The 15,631-nt window shown below is 39.9% G+C and overlaps 1 protein-coding gene across 5 annotated transcripts in view; it reads left to right on the forward strand.

Moving 5' to 3' along the window:
* The window catches only part of WWOX (WW domain containing oxidoreductase), a 1,124,793-nt gene that overhangs the window by 383,353 nt on the left and 725,809 nt on the right, over nucleotides 1-15,631 (forward strand). For 2 of the 5 annotated variants that reach the window (XR_010583895.2, XM_074026754.1), the window contains exon 9: nucleotides 1-15,631. This exon is cut by the window's right edge. The exons of the other annotated variants lie outside the window; for them this stretch is intronic. Coding sequence is in view for 1 of the 2 variants with exons in the window: in XM_074026754.1 (XP_073882855.1) it covers nucleotides 1-6 (6 nt within the window). In the remaining variant the exon portion in view is untranslated. 5 annotated transcript variants of the gene reach the window in all.

A 15,631-nucleotide genomic window follows, 5' to 3' on the forward strand; every position in this document is an offset into this window, starting at 1 on the left:
ATTTGATATTTCCAGCCGCAGCGGTCTTGTTACTTCTAGGATCCAACAGGGAAGAGGGAAAAGTCAAAAGAATGTTGGAGAGAAGGCCTTCAAGTTGCAGAACACTGACCAGTGTTGGCAGCTACAGGACAATCAGGCATGATTCTTCATCCAGGATCTGCTTTTCCTGTCCTGCCAATTCATGAGCTGCTAATAAACTTTCTGATGCAAATATGGAATACAGATTTCAGAGGGCTTCTGGGTAACCCTCGGAGGTGAGGATGCTTTGTGAATGCAACAGGTGTCTGACCTCATTTTTCTGGTGGAATGTTTACAAATGCTAATTAAGTTTTGCTTCAAATGGGGAACAGTCCTGTGAAGTATTTCTTGGAAGTTACCAGCTTGAACATAGGGAGATGTTCTCCATCATTTGGATTTTTCTCACCAGCACCTTTTAGTTGTGGTGGTTTGGGATGTGATGATCTCAGATCTTTTCATCCTCCATGAAATCTCTGCAGTGATAGCTGAATGTCTTGCCTTTTCTTTTATTGCCCTTTTTCTTTTGTGACTTTGTAGTGAGACACATTTATGTTAGGGTAATTGTCTCATGGTATTTGAAAATCTTTATTTGGGCCACATTGGTTGGAAGATAAAAATATATAAGCCCTAGTCCCTGAACATCATTTGGCCTGAACTAAGGCTGGAGTTTCTCTTAATCAAAATAACAATGACTATTTTTCCCTGCCAAGGAGTGGTGTAATATCATGAAGTAGATTTATGTACACATTAAATAAACTTTTAAAGCATTTTAATGCACCAGTTGGCAATTTTTTTTTCTATTCACCAAAATATCCCAGATAATGGTTATCAGTTTTTGATTCCACACATACTTCAAATACTGTTAGTGCAAAATCCTTCTTTAGAAATGTTACCTAATTCCAGTGTTTCACTTTATTCAGTGAAGACATGCCTTTGATTATCTCAGTTAGGTGTTAGGATGCCAATTTGGCCACACATTTTTTTCTTAGGTGCCTTTGCTTACAGTATTCAGAGAGTTGGTCAAAAATCAAGATCAAAACAGGAAAAAGTAACACTGTCAATACCTATTTCTGTACGTAATTCAAATTAAAACCGCAACCACCTAGAAGCATCAATACAAGGAACTGGCTGTATATTGCATTCCTGTGACCTGCTTTATTAATGATGGAATGACTAACAAGGATCAGAGGGAATGTGGTCATCCTCCTATCTCATAAGCCAAATGCTGCATATTCCAAGGCTATCAATTCTGAAAACCCTTGTTCATTTTTAAATAAGGGAAAAATTTGGGGCCTGGGTCATTCTTTTTTTTTTTTTTTTTTTTGAGACGGAGTCTTGCTCTGTCGCCCAGGCTGGAGTGCAGTGTGGGTCATTCTTTTTAAAGGAAGCCATTTAGAAAACTTAGAATATAAATTTCTGTTAGTAGAAACTAATTTATCTTGCTGATCTCTAAAGTATACCTGATTTGGAATATGTGCCCTCAAGTTTTGCTACACTGAAAAAAATTATGGGCCGGGCGCGGTGGCTCATGCCTGTAATCCCAGCACTTTGGGAGGCCGAGGCAAGTGGATCACCTGAGGTCGAGAGTTGGAGACCAGCCTGGCCAGCATGGCAAAACCGTTTCTCTACTGAAAATACAAAAATTAGCCAGGCATGGTGGTACATGCCTGTAATCCCAGCTACTTGGGAGGCTGAGGGAGGAGAATCGCTTGAACCCGGGAGGTGGAGGTTGCAGTGAGCCGAGATCGTGCCACTGCACTCCAACCTGGGTGACAAGATTGAAACTCTGTCTCAAAAAAAAAAAAAAAAAAAAAGAAATTATGTCATTTTGTTATCAGCATCAGCAGAATAAATCTTAGATCAAGATGGGAGTACTGGACTACTCCCTTCTTGCCCGGTCTTTGGTTTAGCTCAGGAAAAAGCAAACTAGGGCCCTTGGGCCAAATCTGACCTGCAGCCTATTTTTGTGCAGCCTGCAAGCAAACATTTTTAAATTGTTGAAAAAATATGAAAGGAAAAATATTTCAAGATGTATGAAAACTACATGAGGTTGAAACTTGAGTGTCCTTAAGTAAAGTTTTATTTTATGGTGTTTCTCATCTTTATGTATTGTTTGTTTGCTTTGAGATGGAGTCTCACTCTGTCACCTAGGCTAGAGTGCAGTGGTGCCATCTCGACTCACCATAACCTGCATCTCCCAGGTTCCAGCGATTCTCCTGCCTCAGCCTCCTGAGTAGCTTGGCGTATAGGCACATGGCACCACGCCTGGGTAATTTTTGTATTTTTAGCGGAGACAGGATCTCACCATGTTGGCCAGGCTAGTCTTGAACTCCTGATCTCAAGTGATACACCTGCCTCAGCCTCCCAAAGTGCTGGGATTACAGGCATGAGCCACCGTGCCCGGCCTTTTTATGTATTGTTGATATAGCATCACAAGGGAAGAGTTAAGTAATTGCAACAGATAAGAGCACAGCATGAAGAGCTGACAATATTGGCCGACTGGCCCTCTCAGACAAAGTTTGCCAACACCCAGTTGAGCAGATATACTTACCTGTGAGCAGAGGTGAGTCAGAGGTGATTCTGTTGTCCCTCCTTTCCCAAGGAAATGTGGAAAGATGAGAATGTTGCTGCCAGTGCTGATTTGGAGCATTTTTAAAAAAAATTATCTTAAACAAGTCCCAACCTTGACTTTCCCTGCGTACCCTACTCTTTACTCGCAGGTCTTTGCTAGGTAAGCAGTCAGGTGTTAGCCGAAGATATGGCAACCCACCGGTGGTCCTCTGAATGCCCACAAGAGTCACCTCTAAGATGATCCAGCCGTTGCATGGTGTAGCATGCCAAGTCCTTGCTGCCTTTCCTCTGCTCCATGGTTACCGTATTAATTCAGGGATGATGAGGAGAAAGTGGTCTCCCTTTACCTGTTAATTCCTCGGAGGAAGTTCTGTTCGAAATGAATAGTCTGGAAATATGTAATAAAGTTACCTATCAGGACCACTTTGAGAGAGATTTAAATGTGATAATAAGAATCAAAGAAAATGGAGTGACATTGAGGGCGTCTTCTTTTATAACAGCTCTTGGTTTTGCCTGTTAAGCACCCTGTAAAATGACTTTTACACATTTATGGATTGAAATGGTTCTGCTGAAATTTTAAGTGTTAACATTGTTCAAACTTCCATTACTAACACCTCTCACATTGTTAGAAAACAGTTTTATGTTTGACATTTTGATCATACTAACCTGGGACATTTTATGCTAAAGTTCTCATTTCATGCCTTAGGAATCCCCTGCTTATTTTGATTTTAGCACTTTTCTGTAGGAAGCCAATACATTATGTTTGCACATCTTACCCCGACGCACTGTCTAAACCAGTCATCACAGAAGAAATTTTGTAGAGATGGAGAAAGCTTAAATGTCTCGTTTGTCGGATTGACTTGGGTAGAAAATAAGGATTTCCACCCCCTCATCCTGGATCCTTCCCTTTTAGATTTTCTTGTTTGCTTTTCTTTTTCCCTTTTAGATTTTCTTGTTTGCTTTTCTTTAAAGCTGTTGTTACTCAAATGACAGTTCGTAAACTGCACTTTATTTTTTATGACAGCTTTATTGAGATAATTTACATGCTATACAATTCATGCATTTAAAATGTACAATTCTATGGCTCAGTCTATTCACAGAGTTGTGCAACCATCGCCACAGTCAGTTTTCTTACCTGAAGGAGAAAGCCTGCACCCCGTAGTTTTCACCTCCCTTTATCCACTTCACCTGTTCCCCAGTCCCTGCAAACCACTAGTCTGCTCTTCATCTCCATGCGTTTGTATATTTTGGACTTTTCTCATTAATGGGCTCATCCAATATGTGGTTCTTTGTGATTGGTCCTTTCACTTTGCATCCATCATGTTTTCAAGATACTGCACCTTATTTTTCAGTTCCTTGCTTCTTTCTTCTTACAGATACATTTTAAAAAATGAGTAAACATATGTACAAAAATACTTAATTTATTTAGGCTCACCAGGTTTATTAGATTCATCTTTGTAGCCACCAGAGCAACTAACAGTGCTAACATAGCCTAGGCATTCTAAATGTGTTTGTCAGGTGCATAAATCTGTGATTGATAAAACCACTGTTCATTACTTGGTCCTTAAAATCTACCTCAGTATAGCTGTAGGGACATATGGAAGAAAGGCTGGCTCATTAATAGGATGTGTGCAGAGTTCTGCTTTAGAAATCATAATGTGGACATCATTGATTTCTCTGACGCTGGAAGCTGCTGCTGCTGCTTCTTCGTCTTCATCTTCTTCTCCCTGTGTATTGAGAGCAGGGACCTCCTTGTGCTGTTTTGGGCTCTCCTTGGTTACGCAGATTGGCTGCATCAGCACCTTCTTAAAATATTAGTGTTGCTGAGATAGGAGCTTTTGGTAGATGGATAAATTGGGATTTGTAAATATTTTGCTTAGTTCTTCCCGGAGTTTTGCAGAAGAGAATAAGGTGTTGGTTTGTTATAAGGTGGTCCTTTATAAAGTTTAGGCCTGTTTTAATGAGGCTGACTTGGGTTGAAGATAACTAGAGCCATGACTTTGATCTTGACGGACAAAGACTGCTCACTCTACTTTTTTATTTTATATTTTCATTTCATTTCATTTCATTTAAGACAGTATCTCTGTCTGTTACCCAGGCTGGAGTGCAGTGATGTGATCTCGGCTCAGTGCAACCTACACATCTGGGTTCAAGTGATTCTGATGTCTCAGCCTCCCCAGTAGCTGGGGTTACAGGCATGTGCCACCACACCAGCTAATTTTATGTATTTTTTAGTAGAGATGCGGTTTCACCATGTTGGCCAGGCGGGTCTCAAACTCCTGAATTCAAGTAATCTGCCTGCCTCAGCCTCCCAAAATGCTGGGATTACCTTTTAAAACTCTACCTTTTAAAAATAAGAACCTGGACAAAGAGGTATTAAAGAATGTGTCTCTTGTTATTATGGTAATGAGAACAGTTTAGATTTGGACCTACATAGGTTTTTCTTTCCTGTACCCACCCTCTCACCTCCCACCCCCGCCAACTCCTTACTCATGTTTCCTCTGTAAAATGTTCACTCCCTAGTTTGACAGGAATTGCCCCTGGAATCCTGTCTGGTGTTCTAGTTGTTACCAAATCCAGGCAAATCTTGGCTGTGAGACAGGTGGTGAATCTGCTGGTTAGAACTGGAGCATCGACTTTAGTTTTCATTTCAAGACCTGTCCCCCATGATCACGGAGGATGAAAAGTCTGCTCAAATTATAAGCTAGCTAATTGCTTCTTCAGTTGAAGACCTAAATGAGTTTTAAAGTGAAATGCATATCTCTAAGGGCTAAGTAGCCAACACAATAGGCAACTGGGATAGCAAAGACTAATTTAGAAAAGGTTGTTTTGTTCATTTCTCTTTTTCTTTCTTTTTCCTTCCCTCCCTTCCTTATTTCCCATCTTCTTCCTCCCTCTTCACTCCCGTCTCCCCCTTCTTTCCTTCCTTCCTACTTCAGTTCCCTTTTTCCTCTTTTTCCCCCTTTTATTTAACCATTATAAATACGATGCAGTTGCGTCTGGAGCTGTTGCTGGTAATTAAATAAATTATTTATACATTTAACACAGTCTTGAATTACTAGGTGATCGTCTTAGGCACTCAAAAGCATAAGAGCCCTTGAAAGCAATATCTAAGCATAGATATTCCATAGCACGTCTTACAATCTAAATATTGCTTTTAGTGTAATCGAAGCAGCAAGAGTAGTCACAGCAGTTGATGGACTATTTTTCAAATTGATTTCAAAAATGTATTTAAGGGGATGATCTTCTAGTCTAGATTACCTATTGATTTTTAATATGAAAAGCTCATTATGTAAGCAGTAACCGCATATAAAAACCTAGCAAACCTTTGCATAAATCCTTTAATTGAATTTCCAGAGCCTGTGGTTCTACTTTTTTTTTTAATTAAATCTATTTCTTTTTTTAAGTGTTACTGTGTAATTTGCATGCTGTGAAGAGGCCCTGTCCCAGATAAAGTGCCATTGATCCTTATTAAACCTCACCTCTGGGCTTGCTTAAAACTAACTGGAAAAATTAAAGTGTTCATGCCGCAATGCACTTATAGCTTGTGTGATAGGATTATGGAAAAAATAATAAAACTAATTTCCAGGGGAGAATTTATAATGTGAGATTTTATTTTTTTTCAATTTGGTAATTAATAGTGAAATCATATCATATATATAAATCATATTTTAGCCTATAAACTGAAATGGCAATTAGGAAAGATAATATATACTTGATGTAAAACCATGTTACGTACGGATAATCTTTTGGCACTTTAATTTTTTAATTGTAGAAGGAGAGAATTATGAATTCAAGTCAAACACATTAAATGGTGGGTTTCATCCGAAAAATCTGATTCTTTTACTATGTACTATATTAATGGATTTATAATATTAGTGTGAGGAAGTATAAAAGATATGGAAAAAGATATTCTGGTTAGGTTCATGCTAGAATGTATGTATTAGAATTACCAGGGGAAAGAAAAATATAAAATCTGCAGTAGGTTTTTCTATTTCTTAATACCTAACATTTGTTATTTTAAAAGCAATAAAATCCCCTAAAGAAATATTCATAATCAATAAGAACACAAAATATGGAATATATTAACTGAGTTATAAAAATGTTTGTAGTATAGCACAAAATGAAAAACACAGCAAGTTATGTACGGTTTAAAGTGTAATCAATTTTGAGGTTGTATACAAGGATATAAATGATAAATACAAGTAGTAGCATTTTTAGTAAAGGCTGTTACAAAATACTGTATTTATGGCCTCTTCCATTCTTTTTATAGCTCATTAATGTAGAAAACAAACACAGTGTATCCATCTTCTCAGACAGTTTAAAATTCCCTTAAATGATATTTTTAAATGTAAATAACTGAGCTCATTTGATCTGGTTCTTCCTTAGGCCAGTGTTAGCACGGATGGCAATATTCACCACCTTGGGGTTCCTTTTCAGACTCCGGAAAGAAAAAGTGATGATAATGACGTATTTCCCTCCCTTCCACAAAACAGGGCCAGGTGTAACATTCTCACAAATGGCTTGGCAGCCTACTCTTCTCTCTCAAAACCCCATGCCCACCTTGCTTTTGCACCCTCCACCCCAAGGAAAGCCTTCCCACCTTTGGAAGCTGCATTAATTCTTCCGGGCCACAAGGGGGCCATTTAGTTACTGGTTCACTGCACTGGCTGGCAGGAAAGAGTTTTAATGCAGGCTCCACAGGTGCTTAATTTCCTGTGGTCCTTATGAATATGCATACAGTATGTGCTCAGCAATCTAGCGGTTCAAACGAGACAGCTGGTTCTGGTGGTGAGGGTTTTTAAAATTTATTATTTATTTATTTTTTCTCTCCTCTTTCCTTGGACAAGCCCTTTTTGGGTAAGCTGAGTCTGTAATATAATTTCATTAACTCATTTCCAGTATTTAATTTGGTTTTGATATTTCCATCATGGCCCCTTTTCTCCTTTCATTTTGTCATTCTGTAGAAGTCGTCAATCTGTATTATGATCAACGAGGCATATTGCTATGGCTCTAGGAATCACCAGTGTAGATATCCAGGCTTCCTAAAATATAAGTAAGTCAGATTTAGCAACCCTATGTTTTCCTGAATGTAGGAGTATTTGCAAAAGGAAAAAAATAAACATACATCTTGGAAAGCAGAGAAAAGTGTTTTGTTTTCTATTTGGATTAACATATTCTTCATCACTGTGTAACTTCATCCATCCAGTGTGTATACCTACTATGTGTCTGGCACCACTTAAGACAGTAAGGATATGGATATGAATTTGTATCAGTCAAGCCTTCCAGGATCTCGTTATCTGGAGAGAAAGATTAAAACATATGCAAATAATTTTGAAACAAGCAAAGACCTAACTCAGCCTGAGAGGAGGTTGGGTTTAGAGAGCGCTTTCATTACAATGTTTTAAAGCTTTTGTATTTATAACTGTAGTTTATTTGGACTTTATGATTTACCAAGTAATATTATTAGATGCAAATGTGGTAGTACTATGAAGATTATGGTTTTTGAATGAAGTCACTTTGTGGATGATGGTATAAAAATAAGATACTCTCATAGTGAAAATGGAGATAACACATGTCCTATTCGCTAGAATAGACTGTCATTGCTCTGGTTGCCTCCAAGGAGGAAACTATTATAGGAATGATTGCATGGAGGTTCATCTGTGGAATATGGGCAGTCATCTACAAATTGGGAGCAAGGGCCAGGATGCCAAATAAAGTGACAGCCTCTGGCCTGAGAGTCTAGACAGCGGTCAAAGGCAGGATTCATAGAGTTTCCCAAGATAAGATTCAAGACCCCAACTAGGAATGAAAGCCAGGCTGAGGCTGCCACCAAGTAGAGGCCTCCAATAATGTTGACCCAGTGGGGCTGCATTGTTCACTGCCCACTCCTGGGATGGAAGAGCCAGTGACAATGGAGCATCTAAGAGACAAGAGAAAGGGAGTGTAAAGGTGAGGATTCCATGGCTTTACACTCCAGACACTCAGGCTAGCTTGGTCTCATTGAAGCAGTCATACCTTCTGGAAGGCAACTAGATGGATTACAGAACTGTGCTGGGTCCTTTAGAGTGTCAGAAATAGTGAAGCTTCTGGAGCTTCACTGTCCAATATGGTAGCCACATGTGAGTATTAAAATGTAAATTAATTAAAATTAAAAGTTCGATTTCTCTGAAATAAGAGCCACATTTTCAAATCCTCAATAGCCAGATGTGGTTATTGGCTACCATATTGGGTAGCACCGATATAGAACGCTGTATTGGATAGATCTGCTTTAAAGCTTTAGTCCCCAAAGTGTAAAGGATGAACCGCTTGGGTTCCAAGGGGAAACATTACATCTTCTGTTTATCCATTAAACTCTTTCATTTGTTATTAAACATCTCAACACACTTACTGGGTGGCAGGTACTGTTTTAAGTATTTTGCGTATTTTTACACATACTGTCCTTTCAAATATTCTTTGAAGTAGGACTATTATTGTCCATATTTCACAGATGAGGAAAGAGATGCACTAAGAAAACAGGTGGCAGAGTAGGGATTCCAGCTCAGTAGTCCATGTTCAGTGTCCCATACTTTTTAATGTAAGCATATTGGCTTTCAATTTAAAAATGTTATTTTTGTTTTACAAATAATTCACAGATGCATTGACACAGGTACCCTCTCCAGTCCTCTGATGGTCAGGAATTGTGTGCAATATGCAATACATTCTAAAGTCATGCTGGCCATTTCCCCAGGGAGAAGGTCCATGTTGGAACCTTTGCTTCTTGTGGACTTTAACTTTGAAAATGTATTGTAGTTTTGCATGTGTGCTTAGTTGGGTGGATTGAGACATCAGATTATGTGGTCTGAACTGAAGCAACCACCACAAAATGAGCAAGAGACTTAAAAACATTTGTGCAAAAAGACCAGTGTTTGGATATAGTTCTTAGAACAGCAAATAGTAAGAAAAGAGCAGGATTGGTACTTCAGCTACTCCTCATAAAGCCCTTCATATTGTGCAAAGTAAACACAATCATAGTTTGATCAGAAGTGGACAGTCGAAAAACAGAAATCTAAATTAGCAAAGAGAAATGTGAAATTGCATACATTATTTTTAAAGATGAACGTTACTGTTCCTGGAGGTGGTAGATAATAGAATGACCCAAGTTTATAATTTATAAATAAGTAAACATCTATTGAGGTATATGCCCTTAATTTTTCTAACTGATGAAAGTGTACTTCCATAAACTCAAGCGAGTTCAAAGCAGCCTGGAGCCTCTTGGATTTTAAGAAGTCTGTGGCCTCCGCCTCTCTTGGTTTTCACTGCTCAGCTAAGATCTACTCTGTTTATCCTCTGCCTACTAGAAGGATATCCTTTCCATAGAGCTGAAAATCCTGAAAGAAAAGTTTTCATAAAGGGGGAAAAAAAGTCGTTGATTGAAAGAGTCCTGGCATAGATACTGAACTTTTGATGGGAACTTTGTAGGATGTTCATCTGTTTATCATTAAACCTGGGAGAGCCATCCCTCGCCTCCCTCCACCCCTTAATTTAAAAGTATGTGAAATCTTTTCAGGTACATCCTGATATCAGCACATGGTACACTGAGCCTAATCGATGGAATTGTGAAAAAAAAAATTTAAAGATAGAATGTTTTCCCAACATTTTGGCCATATTTGCCAGAACTTTTTCAAGAATGCTATGGCTTTTGCTCAGGGCAAGGGAAGTGTGTGTGTGTGTGTGTGTGTGTGTGTGTGTGTGTGTGTGTGTGCGCGCGCGCGCATGTGAACTGTGGAGGTGATAAGAGCTGTGTTTGTGAAAACTGTGAAGACATAACACATATATATGAACCTTTTAATCTTCTTGGAGCTGGAGCTTTAAAATAAAATACATAACTTTGTGCAGAAAGAGAAACTTTCCTTACCCAAAGATTTCGTAACTTTCTCATATGCTTGGTTAAGGCTGAGCTACCTGGCTATCTGCATTTTTGATAGGTTTTGCTTTCATACACATTTCAAGGACTTAAAAAGTCTGTTTCTAAAGAATAACTTAGAATGTGCTTGTTACTGTCCCACCTATTCTGGGGAATAGGTGGATATTATACATTTATTTAGGTGGAATGGTGGATCAGATGGCTTCATGTCTTTTTACATCACAATTCCACAACCCTCATTAGTGAAGCAGAAGTTGAAGGAGGTCACTTGCTTTTTGCCCCAATGTCAAATAACTCCATAACTTTATTATCATTTTTTGAGACAGAGTTTTGCTCTGTCACTGAGGCTAGAGTGCAGTAGTGCAATCTTGGCTCACTGCAACCTCTTTCGATTCTCCTGCCTCGGCCTCCCGAGTAGCCGGGACTACAGGCGTGCACCACCATGCCTGGCTAATTTTTGTATTTTTAGTAGACACCGGGTTTCACCATGTTGGCCATGCTGGCCTCAAACTCCTGACTTCAGGTGATCTGCCTTCTCTGGCCTCCCAAAGTGCTGGGATGACAGGTGTGAGCCACCGTGCCTGGCCAAATAACTCCATAATTTAAGAAAAATTAACCAACATTTATTGAATACATACTAGGTCTTGTGCTAAGTGCTTTCCACATAATTCCTAATTTCCCGACCGTTCTGTGAAGTGGCTACTATTATTATCCTGATTTTCCAGGCAGAGAAACTGAGGCTTAGTGAGTTGAAGTAATTAACTGGGTGTTACACAGCTGGTAAGTGGCAGAGCACTTACTGGCACCAAGAGTGTTTCTCAGGACCTTGTTGTATGAGAGTCAATGATAAGATGTAGGACGTATGTTTCATTTTTCTTGGGAAGGATCCATCTCTCTCATCTGCCTTCCTGTATCTAGCAAGAGTACCAGGCACATAAAAGACACATGGCACAATCTGTTAAAAGGCATGAAAAACAGTCATATCTGTTCGTGGAAGTGGGCATCAAGATTTTGGGGCACTGAGATTCATGCATGTTGTGGGCACACTTTAAGAAAAGGAGTCAAACATGTAGTGTGGAATACTGGAGGGGATCCCTAGACATGAAGGGCCTCTTCAACCTACCTTTTGTTGGCTTCAAGTTTATGCTAAATTTTGCAAAGCCAAGTTGGAGACGGCTCTTGATATTCATGAGTGTGTTTGATTCCTTTTCTTCTATTTTTTAAAAAATGTGCCCAAATGTAAAAGATACTTTCACCTTTTTGATGTGATGCTGAAGGTCATTTGAAAAATACTCTGTCTTTATTCTTTGAAATGGATTTACTCTCAAGAAGGTTGCATGTCACCTTCCTTGGAAGAGACGGGTCTCAGGGAGGTGTGCCTCTGCTTTCAGGAAAAGTCTCCCGTCTGCAGAAGCATTGGCTGACATCGAAGAAATTTTTTTTTTAAATGCTTTTCTTTTTGCCGGCATCTGGGTAGATTTTTTTTTTTTTGGTAGTTTCTTAATGGTCTTTAGCAAAGGAAGTAAGTGACACTGATCAGTGGAGGCAGACAGTAAGATTTATAATGTATTTGTGCTAGCTGATTGCCAACAGAACCGGCCTTTCCCAGCGGTGCTGTACGCAGACTCAGAAAATCAATAGGGATTAACCTTTGACCCCCTTCACATACTTATACTGTGGGCTGCATCGCTTACCAATATTTCATCTGTTTCACTTAGCTGCTGTTACTTACTCAATAATGTGTGGCCAATCTCGCAAGATACTAATTAATTTTTTAAAATGCAGCATCCCTTGAAGCTGTGATAAAATATCACACCTTTGGAAATCAAGGCTCTTCTGGTTTATTTATTAAACTCATTAATTAGCCTTAATTTAAAATAATCAGAAGGGCCAGCATCATGATGCAAGCATTTACTTTGCTCACAGAAACCTCTTGTGGTCGACAGTGGGGCTTAGGGGGCAGGTTTTGTGGCTGTGACAGAACAGGTGGCCCCTAGTGTGTCTTGGAAGACGGGCCCCTTTCAGGAAAGTTGCTTACGTTACTTTTTAGAGATACTTTTTGTTTTCTGTTAAAGGGTCATTTATAGATAAATATGCTCCCTTGCAATGAAATAAACCCACTTTATCAATTTCGAAGGAATCAAAATTAACTTGAATACATTGTCTTTTTGCATATGTTTGTAGTGGTTTGTATAAACATATGAATTTGTGGGAGCTGCTCTTAGTGATTATTACTGCATAGGCTGGTACAGAAGCAAAATTTGCAATAATACACTTTTGTACCTTTCTCTTTAAGCCTTGGTATATATTAAAGTGCTATACATTTGTCTTAAAACTTGAAATTGTTGTAGATTACTTTCATCTAAGACCCTTTTGTTCACAGATTTTTTTTTTTTCAAGTATACCTATTCCCCAGAGTTTACTTACAGTTTGCTATTGATCCGGCAGCTGGTATTTGAATTGGTCGATATACTCTGTAACTTGTTTAAGATACCCTACCTGAGCTATTAGTTTAAATAATGTATTCATAAATTGATTAATCATTACAGTAAGACTTATTAGCTGCATTTATATCTGCGTGTTATCCACAATTGACTTGTAGTCTAATAATCACGCATACTTAAGCAGAAGTTGGGTTTTACATTACAATTTAATAATTATCAAGGTGGAAAACAATAGTATTTGTGTGTAGAAGTCGAGTGGATATGGGGCTTTAAAGGTAGGAGTCTCTAAGCAGGTTGCTAACTTTACGTTTCCTAGATAAAATAATTCTGCCTCCCAAAATGAAATACAGGAAGTAGAGCAAATTGTGTCAGCCTGGACAAAGTGATTGAGTTTGCGGAAGCTGTCCTGACGTTGGCGTTCTGGAAGATGGGTGGGGCGGGGGGAAGAGAATGTGAAGTGCCATCGTGTTTGTCTCCATTTCTGTCCCAGTTACATCAAGGCTGGGAGGATGTCTGTCCACTGGCTTTCCAGGGTGTTTCTGTGCTACACAGCCTGTGTACCTGGTAAGACGCTCACGCTCTGCTCTTCCCTGCCCTCCAATGAGCTGGCAAACACCATACAGATGAGGTTCCCTTGGAACCAAAGATGCCGCATGAAACTCCCTGGGATGAATGTTGGAAGTCCTTCCAACTGGGATTCCCAGCCAGAAAGGAAACAGTTCATCTGACTACAGGGTTTAGGTTTACATGTCCTTTAAAAAAATATTAATAAACTTTATTTTTACTGTAATTTTACATTCACAGCAAAACTGAGTGGAAAGTTGAGAGTTTCATATACTCTCTGTCCTCACACATGCACAGCCTCCCCCAGCTACGCACATTTGTAGTCAAACTACATGTTCATTAAAAACAATCTTTTGGGTGGTCGATGTTCAATTTTGGCTCTGCGTTGGGCCTGCCCAGTGAGGTCCTTTCTGACTCCCTAAGGAGCCCTGTTTTGGGTTTCTTTTGAGGTTGAAGGTATTTCAGATTATTTCTCCCTCAACCTCCATAGGAACCAAACCCCCTTGCTTCCTCTCGTTTGGTTGGAAAGTTATTTTGCCTCGCCGCGTGATTTTTCCACTGCATCAACTCCCCTTTCAAACATTATTCCACAATGTGCTAAATTAATGTATACTGTGTTCTTTGGGTAATGGGGAGGGGAGCCTGTCTCACAGCACGCATTTGTTCAGCTCTGTGTTGAAAGAGCGCTGCCCGCCGCGTGAAGGACATCTGCTCACAAGTGAGCAATTGTGCTTCTGATTCGGGGCAGCACCTTTGCCTGGATGCCGGCTCCAGATGAAAGAACAGATTGCCGCGGAGCCGCTTTTCTAAGGATCCCTCTCCCCAGCGTGGGGCTTCATACATTATTGAGAGCAAACCTACTTTCTCCCCGCCACTCCCTGATGCACTTATTTTGCCAACCTTATTCAGAATGTCAGCATGGATCACTTGGCAACAAAGGCCTAAAGGGCCAGCCAGGAAGCTTCCACGGATACGTTATTTATGGTGTTTAATTATTATTGCACAGATTTATTAAACGACTCTGTTAACCTGGGAGCCCATGTAGTTGGTGAAAAGAGTTTGCTAAACTTTGAATCATAGATGTTTTATCTGAAAAGAAAATTTCTTTGTGAATGCTGTTACCATATTCCCTGTGTCTAGGTGAGGTGGGGGTGTGGTGGTGTGCTGGCAACTGTTGAACGATTTGCTCTGTTGGCAGGAGCTAGGGGAAACAAACCCTGTTTTGTGGTATTTGCTGATGACTGTGGTGTAAATACTCACACCTTGGCTGATTTCAAGTTGCAGCTTGGAACTTGGAGTTGGAAAGAGATGCGCGGTCCCATACCATTTTATGTATGTAAAGTATTTGCACTGTGCTGACTAATAGATGTAAATAACCTCATGAGCATGGATAATAGTCACATCTACTAAGATTATTCAGAAGTATTGAGCTTTGAGTATTTTTTACCTTTTTAATATAGCTTATTGAATCATACATTTATGTAATTTAATACTTAATGATGAGCGTGCCTAACAACTAGCTCTTAAAGTTTCTGATAATTTAGCAGCATGCTCTTTTAAGCCAGTCGGACCAGCTGTAGTATGCTACAGGGTGTGCTTAATTGACTGTCAGGTTTTTTTTGTTTTGTTTTGTTTTTTGGGGGGTACAGAGTCTCGCTCTGTTGCCCAGGCTGGAGTGCAGTGGCATGATCTCGGCTCACTGCAGCCTCTGCCTCCCGGGTTTAAGGAATTCCCTGCTTCAGCCTCCTGCGTAGCTGGGATTACAGGTGTGTGCCACCATGCCCAGCTGATTTTTGTATTTTTAGTAGAGATAGGGCTTCACCATCTTGGACAGGATGATCTTGGACTCCTGACCTCGTGATCCACTCACCTTGGCCTCCCAAAGTGCTGGGATTACAGGCGTGAGGCACCGCGCCCGGCCGTTGTCTGCCAGGTTTAAATGGCACCTTGGGTTTGGGTGAAGTTGATGATCTCTTCCTAATGCAGGCTCATTCCTAACAGGGCATCCCTGCACAGTTTTCCGCTGGGGTGCGATGAGCTGCTTCGCATCCTGCTAAGTGTCCTCGACAGCGAGCAGACACATGTACCCTGCTTGGTGCATGCCAGATGATTCTGTTGTAGTGATATT

The sequence above is a fragment of the Macaca fascicularis genome, chromosome 20 (assembly GCF_037993035.2).
Source record: "Macaca fascicularis isolate 582-1 chromosome 20, T2T-MFA8v1.1".
NCBI lineage: Eukaryota > Metazoa > Chordata > Mammalia > Primates > Cercopithecidae > Macaca > Macaca fascicularis.